This window comes from Macadamia integrifolia, unplaced genomic scaffold (genome assembly GCF_013358625.1).
Source record: "Macadamia integrifolia cultivar HAES 741 unplaced genomic scaffold, SCU_Mint_v3 scaffold3585, whole genome shotgun sequence".
Classification (NCBI taxonomy): Eukaryota; Viridiplantae; Streptophyta; class Magnoliopsida; order Proteales; family Proteaceae; genus Macadamia; species Macadamia integrifolia.
In genome coordinates, this window is record NW_024869627.1 from 1 (window position 1) to 9,139 (window position 9,139).

At 39.2% G+C, this 9,139-nt stretch overlaps 2 protein-coding genes across 3 annotated transcripts; both read left to right on the plus strand.

Annotated features, from left to right (window-relative positions):
- Nucleotides 1-720: 720 nt before the first annotated feature.
- LOC122068216 (bifunctional nitrilase/nitrile hydratase NIT4B) lies at nt 721-5,000 on the plus strand. 2 transcript variants are annotated; one of them, XM_042632082.1, is made up of 6 exons: nt 721-916; nt 1,009-1,190; nt 1,589-1,768; nt 2,431-2,724; nt 3,503-3,784; nt 4,599-5,000. In XM_042632082.1, the coding sequence occupies exons 2-6, from the start codon at nt 1,052-1,054 to the stop codon at nt 4,748-4,750; spliced, it is 1,047 nt and encodes a 348-aa protein (XP_042488016.1). In that variant the 5' UTR covers nt 721-916; nt 1,009-1,051; the 3' UTR covers nt 4,751-5,000. The 2 variants fall into 2 exon arrangements, with proteins under 2 accessions (XP_042488016.1, XP_042488015.1); XM_042632081.1 differs by having other exon boundaries at nt 721-1,190.
- An 881-nt stretch (nt 5,001-5,881) lies between these two features.
- LOC122068215 (bifunctional nitrilase/nitrile hydratase NIT4B-like) lies at nt 5,882-8,261 on the plus strand (the record flags this gene model as incomplete). Its single annotated transcript, XM_042632079.1, has 4 exons — nt 5,882-6,224; nt 6,368-6,547; nt 6,755-7,048; nt 7,897-8,261. Coding segments are annotated over exons 1-4 (984 nt in total), but the record flags the coding sequence as incomplete, so codon positions are not given.
- Between the last annotated feature and the right edge of the window lie 878 nt (nt 8,262-9,139).

The following is a 9,139-nucleotide window of genomic DNA, read 5'->3' on the forward strand; positions in this document are numbered from 1 at the left end:
TTAAGATTGAAAAAATTTATTCAGTGCTCAAGGTTCCTACACCGCCGGTTTGAAGTGGATCATAAAAAACACAGCCTAACTCTCGTTTGCTCTTACAAGGGGTGTCAATGGGTCGGGTTGGGCTGGTTTTTTAAGGTCTCTTAACTCAGCCCAAGCTAAGCCCAACCCTAGGTTGGGCTGGGATATCTCAGCCTAGGCTCAACCCAACCCGTCCCTAATGGACCATGATTGAACCGGGTTTAACTCATTCCAGTCCAATCCAATACTATCGGTTACTTGGTTGCTTGATCTTGAAGCACTGCAGAGGTCAAATACCAAAGTTTTCGTATATATGTATATTGTGGAAAACAAAAGACATTTTTCTATAAGTATCCATTGATAATTATTTGTATATTTATATGATTATATACTTTATACACATGGTTGGGTTGGATTGAATTGGATTGAATAGGCTTGGGACCCTGCCTCGGGCTTGAAAATCTCAATCCTAATTCACCACCCTATGGGTTGAAAGCTCAATCCAAGCCCTATTCGGACTCATGGCGGGCTAGGCTTGTTCGGGTTGACAGTTTTTTTTTTTTTACTCTTATAGTTTTTACCCCACTTCGCTGACAGGCTGTTTTCGTGCATTTTCAATGATTCATTATGGGTGAAAATTGCCCATGGATTTTGTGTTTTGCACGGCAGTGCATGACATTGGCCGGCACCTCGGCAATTAGGAAGGAGACAAAAGAAGTATTTGAAAACCTCTCGCCAATCCGATGGCTGAAGCGACGGCTGTGAACAAAGCCTTTGCCAATTCCTATTAAAGTTTTATTTTTGTTGCACATTTGAGCAAGGACCTTCCTTCTTTGTTCTCTCTCGGTCCTTATCTCTCCTTCCTCAACATCACGCCTCAGGCTTCATCAGTCAATAGGTACGCTGCTCGCATCAAAGCTCGAAGCGATTTAATTTAAAAACCGTTTCAAGAAGAACAACGGAAAATAATTGTAATCACTCTGTAATCAGAGTCACGGTTTGCAAAAGAGGGATCGTTGAGGCAGATAAGCAAATGGCTTTAGTTCCAACTACTATCCCCGATGGACCCGTCGTCACCGAGGTTGATATGGGCGCTGACTCCGCCACTCCTACGGTTCGTGCAACTGTCGTTCAAGCTTCAACCATCTTCTACGACACTCCCGCTACTCTAGGTATTCCACTGCTACTTCCCCACTATACCGGTGTTGATTTTTTTACATCAGTTTCCATCAGTTGCAGATAATTGTCAACAACCCAGTTGGGAGAAACCATGGATTTTACTGGATTAATCGTTTCCACAAACAGGGTTGAGACTATTTTTCATTGACTACTCGTCCACCATGTTGGTTTGCTTTGTCAGTGACAGACAGTGTCATCTATGTTTCCTTTCATTATTAATAACCCATTTGAAGAAACCTTGAATTCTAGTTTGATTACACAATTTCACCAGACAATTTCATTTTTGTTTCTTTTCATTACTGTAAACCCAGTGGAGAGAAACCATGGATCCTAGTAGATTACTTGTTTCTTTAGTGACATTTAAAGTTTATATTCCTTGTTCTATGAGCAGATAAGGCAGAGAGACTGATTGCCGATGCATCTGCATTGGGGTCGCAGTTGGTTGTGTTTCCGGAGGCTTTTATTGGTGGTTATCCTCGGGGTTCAACCTTTGGTGTCACTATTGGTGCCCGTTCCCTCAAGGGTAAAGAAGAGTTCCGGAAATATCATGCAGCTGCAATTGATGTACCAGGTGAAATTTCTTCCCTTTTTATAGCTTTGTGTGCAAATTGGTATGGTGCATTATTTGAAGGCTTTTAGGACCGTGTCTTAAAATTTCATTTTTGTTTCTTTTCATTACTATAAGCCCAGCGGAGAGAAAATTGTTTTCCTTATACTTTTCAATATTGTTATTTATCAAAGTGTAGGACTAGAGGAATCCTTTTGATAGAATTTTTGAGTTGGAAATTTCTAGATGTGTCAAAAGGTATTAAATGGCTACGATTTTTTCCTGACTCCCTGGAAGACATGAGCTTGATGATTTCTATGCCAAGGAAAGGAACTGTTTCGTGTGATCAACATTACATGCAGTGGAAGTCCTTAGTCAGTAGTAGGTGACCATATTTTCCTGCTTTTTATATGTAGAGAGAAGGTTATGATAGGGTATGAGAGTGAGGTTGCCAAGTGTCTCTACAGCTTATGATAGGGTATTATTTAGATCGTGGTTGGAGATCTCTTGCTTTAGGTTGTAATCAGACCTTCCAAGCATGTTTGCGGAGGTTATGTTAACATGGAAAAACATCACAGCTGCAGGGCCTACGTCCGATGAAAATGCGTATACTGTATAATGTGTTTGTGACATTAAATTATCATCACATTCATAAACATACCTTTATGTTTAATTTGTGCAAACAGGACCTGAAGTTGATCGACTGGCAGCAATTGCTGGAAAGTATAAAATTTATTTAGTGATGGGTGCAATAGAGAGAGAGGGATACACCCTCTATTGCACTGTTCTGTTTTTCAATTCTCAAGGGCAGTACCTTGGGAAACACAGGAAACTTATGCCAACAGCATTGGAGCGTATAATGTGGGGTTTTGGAGATGGATCTACGATTCCTGTATTTGAGACTCCGATTGGGAAGATAGGTGCCCTCATTTGCTGGGAGAACCGAATGCCTCTATTGAGAACAGCAATGTATGGTAAAGGTAAACATATTAACATTTCATTTTTTGAGATATGGAACAGTCATTTATACAGTGTTCTTTTATAAGATTACTCATTTTTTAATTAATGTTATTTTTTGGATGATGTCATCCATTCTTCCTTTTTGTTGCTTTATAATGTTTTAAATTGTCGAGTGAGTTGACTTTGTGGCTTGACAGTCGAGTTGTACATCAGACACATTTTCCAGCCTTTTGCTGCTATACACAATGATACCCATGCATAGTAGTGGGAACTCACCATTTGGTTCTCTGTTTTGGGAGATCATGTAGAGCAAATTTGATGCTCTTGCATGCTATAGAAGATCCATTATTTTATGTTGATGATTGAAATGATCTGTTAACCAGGGAAAAAAAAAAGATGAAAAGATTTGATAGATAATTCCTTTAGATATCTAAAATAGAGGTAAATAACGCAAACTGCAGCTCAGACAATTGGATGCTTTAAGGTCCATGGTCCTTCTCATGTGCAGAGGGCATAGGTGATTTGTCATGTAAACATGGATTCTATGATACAAGGATTATTTGCTTGTGCTGGTAATTGTAAATAATGGATTGACAATTATTGGTAAGACGTTTGGTTGAATAAGAAACTCATCTCAAAGTCCAGTTTGAGATTGAAGGATCTATATGTCCGTGGTCCATTTTCTTGACTGCAAGATGACCAAATTTTATGTTTGTTTGAACTGTGACTGCCAATTCATTTTCTTTAGTACTTTCTGATCCTCAATCTCACTACTATTTTTTTTTTTTAATCTTTTAGGCCTTGAGATATATTGCGCACCTACAGCTGATTCAAGGGATGTATGGCAGGCATCCATGACCCATATTGCTCTTGAGGGAGGATGCTTTGTTCTATCTGCAAACCAGTTTTGCAGAAGGAAAGATTATCCACCTCCACCAGAATATGTGTTTGCAGGTACAAATGAAGATCTCTCACCTGATTCTGTTGTATGTGCCGGTGGCAGTGTCATTATTTCGCCATCAGGGCAAGTCTTGGCAGGACCTAACTATGAAGGAGAGGCTCTCATCTCGGCTGATCTAGGTATGCTTCTTCGTTTGGCATTCATCTATGTGAAAGGCATTGATACAACTCAAAACAACACTGAACTATCAGAATGACTGGCATGGCATTTTTTTGAGAAGGTGAAATAAACTTGACATGAATTTCTGCATCACTGGGGATTTTAGGATTAAAACAATTTTCTCCCTGTTAAAACTCTCTGCTGAACTGCCTAGAGCCTGTTTGGGTGTTGGGCTTGCTGGGATTTTGGGTTTCCTCTGTTTGCTTGTCCTTGAAAGTCGTGGTTTCCTACCTTTGCATTTTCTGAAAAGATGTTTTCCATTATGTTTTTTTTTTTTTTTTTTGACTAGATATCTATTTCTGTTTTATTTGAGCTCTTCTTTCAGAATGACACTTTACGACCTTAGTGAGTTTGGGTACTGCATGAATGAGAGAGTACTTAAGAGGACAACAGGAAAAACTCTCTTCCCACCTTGCATTTCACATTGGACGCTTGCCTGTGGAGTTCAACTACTAGCCTTGAGCTCCCTTCTAGGATGCTCCTGGGTTGATGCCTCATTACCTAGTCAATTCTAAACATGCACACTTTCACCAAACCATTAGAATGCACTTGGTGTTGTCTGATGATTATTTCTCATAGCTTTCCGGTCTGGGGACTAAGAAGCTTTTAAATGGTGCCTCTCTTGTTCAGTCCTGATTACTTGCAATGCAGAAGAGTTATGCACGAGCAATGTTAATTTTCCTGTCTTGCATTTAGTAGTTTCTTGAGTAGCCCACTCTTTTCTCATGGTTCTTATCATTGCAAGGTTATTTTTGACGTTGAAATGATCTGCAGATCTTGGAGAAATAGCACGGGCAAAGTTTGATTTTGATGTAGTTGGGCATTATGCAAGGCCGGATGTATTGAGCCTGATCGTGAGGGACCACCCAACTACACCTGTTTCTTTCACATCTGCATCAAAAGCCAAAGGGCCCCAGGAGTCATAGTGTACTCTTGGCATCATGGGTGACTCCATATATGGGAAAGCTGTGTCAATTATATAATTGAGAACTCAGGATCATGGCTTCACGCCATGTTGATGAATGACAAATTTAATAAAGGTGTATCTGTAGCTCTTTTTAGTGTTTTGGTTAAGGATAACTCTATCTGGGTCGGTCATTGTTGAAATGTAAATAAACACACCAATTTGATGGTCCAATTCTATGCCATTCTGAAGGTCCTAATCTTTCTCTATCACCAAAAGAGAGATTTTAATATTTTGCCTTTGATAAAACATTGATAATACGCCTTTACAAGAGTGCAAAACAGGTACAGATCCAGGAAACATTGTAGTAAGTGGAACAGAGGCGAGTATCAACACCACAAAACTTCAAATAGGTGCAATGGGAAACTCCAAAGAAGTGCCTGAGGGAATTGTTTCAAATGTTGCTGTGTTTCTCTGCTTTTCTTCTAGCAGGGTTCTTCGTTTACATCTATAGTGGTAAAATTGACCGATTCAGGCGGAACGTACTGATCAGATCCAATCTCCCCGTCGTATACTTTTATTGGTAAGGCTATTGGGTGCTAGTAGGATTAATAGTTGCCATACTCTTATACACATTCACCCACTCACATGTATATGACAAGGTTAGCACAAACCTCCTCTTCTAGGATGAGACTCTTCAAGCTGAAGCTGCTATCACTAGGCTAAGTTAGTGTTTGTTTCCCCCCTTATACATTCTCCGAGAATTCAGATGTTTTAGCCTATTGGATGATATTCTCAGATTGACACATCGTCTCAAGTGCGCAGCTCCTCCAATACACATCAGATGGCTGGGAGGCATGTAGAGGCACTTGGGGATGCATGCGCCAATGCTGTCAGCCTTCCGATTCGCACAATTTTCCCTATTTTTTTCTCATTTTGCGTTATTTGGGATTCAATTCCTTTGTGGCGCAACATGGTGTCCGACGTGCATCTAATTGTCAGAAACACCTTGACATGGAGCCCAAGATGATTGCATGCAGCCCAAAGTGTTTCTAGACATTGGATACACGCGGGACACCATGTTGCGCGTTTATCTATCTTAAGCAATTTCTTACTTTCATCTTCCCTCCAATATCACTCCTCCATGTTCTCCCACAATGTTTTGAAATCTCGGCGATTTCTTTAATCCAAATGATGCGAGATGTTCAATATTTTGGCCTTTTCCTGAAAAATATAAAAAATGACGCCCCCTAATTTGAGTTTCTGATTAGATCAAACTATTAAAGGGTAAGTAGGTTTGATACAATAAAGAATTACTACTACACTACCATAAGGTAAGGAACAGAGAGCCATGGCTCTGGCTCCGGTACCATCTCCAACGATCGGAGCACCCTTCGCCGGCGATGTCGACATGGGCATTGATTCAAATCCACCCATGGTTCGAGTCACCGTCGTTCAAGCCTCAACTATCTTCTATGACACTCCCGCCACTTTAGGTACAAATTTTTTTTTTTTTCATAATCTCCGTCTTGACGTTTTTATAGGGTTTTTGGAAGATCATGAACACTACCTTATGAAGAAACAGTTGGATCAATCCTGAATTACAGAGACACCTCGTTTTCATTTAACTTATGAGCAGATAAGGCAGAAAGATTGATCGCAGATGCTGCCTCATCTGGGTCGCAATTAATTGTGTTTCCTGAGGCGTTTATCGGTGGTTATCCGCGCGGATCCAACTTTGGTGTCACATTTGGTTATCGTACCGCCAAGGGCAAAGAGGATTTCCAGAAGTATCATGCTTCAGCCATTGATGTGCCTGGTGACATTCCCTTGCTTTGCTTCTTTCACAGTACTCCCTTTTGATATTGTAGACAATTAAACTGGAACTTAGACTTGGTTAGACTTTAGACCTTCTTTACATATTAGACGCATGCTAACTCAAGCTCAGAAGGCATCAGGCTGGTACTTGAGTTTGGATTATACTATCATTCATTTACAGTTTCTGGTGATGAATTTATATATTCAGGTCCTGAAGTTGAAAGATTAGCAGTAATTGGTGGAAAGTATAAAGTTTATATAGTTATGGGTGTAATAGAGAGAGATGGATACACGCTCTATTGCACAGTTCTCTTTTTGGATTCCCATGGGAATTACCTTGGAAAACACCGTAAACTTGTGCCAACAGCATTAGAACGTTTAATATGGGGGTCTGGAGATGGATCAACTCTTCCTGTGTATGAGACTCCTATTGGGAAGATAGGTGCTGCCATTTGCTGGGAAAATAGAATGCCTCTACTAAGAACAGCAATGTATGCTAAAGGTAAAAGTAAAGCATTCTAGCATTAGAATATTACATTTTGTGTTATTATTATATGTTTCCTTTCCAAGCAAATTTTGTTTCAGTTGATCTACTTCTTTATCCAACTATTGTTTTGAAATTCTTTATTAACTTGTTTGATAGATGCTATTATGTGTTTTTCAATACTTTCCATGTTGTTCTTATATTGTTGAATAGCATTTAACTTTGCTCTGTTTGTAGAATATTATGCTTTGTAAAAACATCCTCTGCACATCCAAAGTGGTTGGGAGCAATCATTTGGTACTTCCTGATTTGGAGGATCTAGTGGGCTAAAATTTGACCTGTATAGCTGTTGCTTAAGATCCAATCCAAATGGTACTCCTTGTGGTGTAAAATCATTGCATTACGGGGATATGTCAAACAGTCCAAATAGAATGGGTTGTATTAGATACTTGTCCAACTAAGTCAACTTTTGGCCACACTGACACAAATTTGATAGATCTTTCACACGTGTATATTGCACTACTGGGTTGGGGCAGTGGTGGGACATGTGGATACCTTCTTTTTAATGTTCTTCTTGTGTGGAAGTTGTTATTTGCATTTAAAGGCCATTAACACTGGTACATGTCAAGTTAAAGTGTTCACTTGAGAATACAGAGTTTTTAATTTCCATGTTTTTCTCATCCTGATGGATTATTCTCATGAATTTTAAAACAACTTTGCTTTTCTACTTGTTAGAACTTCAAACTCTTCAATTATTTTTTTCTTTCGTGGGAGTTTGTTGCTAAAAAAGTAAAAAAAGAAAAAAAAAATTTAAAATCTTGAACCTGTTCTGATTCACCAATCTCACAAGATCCATGTTTCTCTAGGCGTTGAAATCTATTGTGCACCTAATGCTGAAGCCAGAGATGTATGGCAGGCATCCATGACACACGTTGCCATTGAGGGCGGATGCTTTGTTCTCGCTGCAAACCAGTTCTGTCAAAGGAAAAACTACCCACCTCCACCTGATTATGTATTTGTGGATAGAGATGAAGAACTCTCACCAGATTCTGTTGTATGTGCTGGGGGAAGTGTCATTATTTCACCATCAGGCGCAGTTTTGGCGGGACCGAATTATGAAGGGGAGGCCCTCATTTCTGCTGATCTAGGTATGATTACTTTCCTCCTGCCTTCGGTCAAGACAAATAATTACAATTTGGTTTTCTTCCACAGAAAACAATCTGAGCCATGTGTACGCATTTTTTTGTTTATTTATTTAAAAGGTGCAACTTTTTTCTTATTTAGAACCATCCACATGTTTCATTGCTGAAATGTTATAGTCTGTAAAACACAAGATGCAATGCAAACCTTTTTGGCAACCTACGGAAAAATTCATTATACATTGAATGGATCCAGAGCAAACACTAGAATCTGCTTATTATTGATAACTTAGCACAACACATCTATGGGAATATGATCCTCCAGTGACTTAAATGAACCAAAACAAGTAAAAATCTGAACTTTAGTGTGAATATAACCTTGAAAATCTCTCTATTTCTCTGTTGGTACTTCAAATTCAATGTAATCTGACTGTAATCACAATCATTGGTCATTTGGAGAAGAACACTGTGGAAAACTGTTAAGAGTTGAACGGAAAGGGCGTGAGTGTTAAAAAAAATTAAACTAGGATGAGCTTTAACTATTACACCCCCTCTCTTAAATGCTATGCTTATGTATGAAGTTTTATTCTTATGTTTCATAACTTAATGATACTATCAGTACTGATGCTTTTGACACAGCAGTATTTAGGAATCTTTTGATTCTCCTGTCACTCTGGGTGTCATTAACAGTCTGGAAAAACAAATACATATTGGACTTTAGTGTAGGATACTGATGCATACTTCTAAGGTTTTGAGTCTTTTGACTTTAAAGTATCAGTAAGGATAATCATATCATAAATCAGTTTTAAGAAGCATGTTTTGGATATGTATGGATGCACTGGAATCCCCAGCCAAGGTGTGGATCTTAAGCAAATACAGGCCCTCATGATTGCAAGTGTCTTAAACTGCACAAGTAAGATGGGATCAATAAAACCGTAGATTATCTCCACACACCCCCCACCCCCCACCG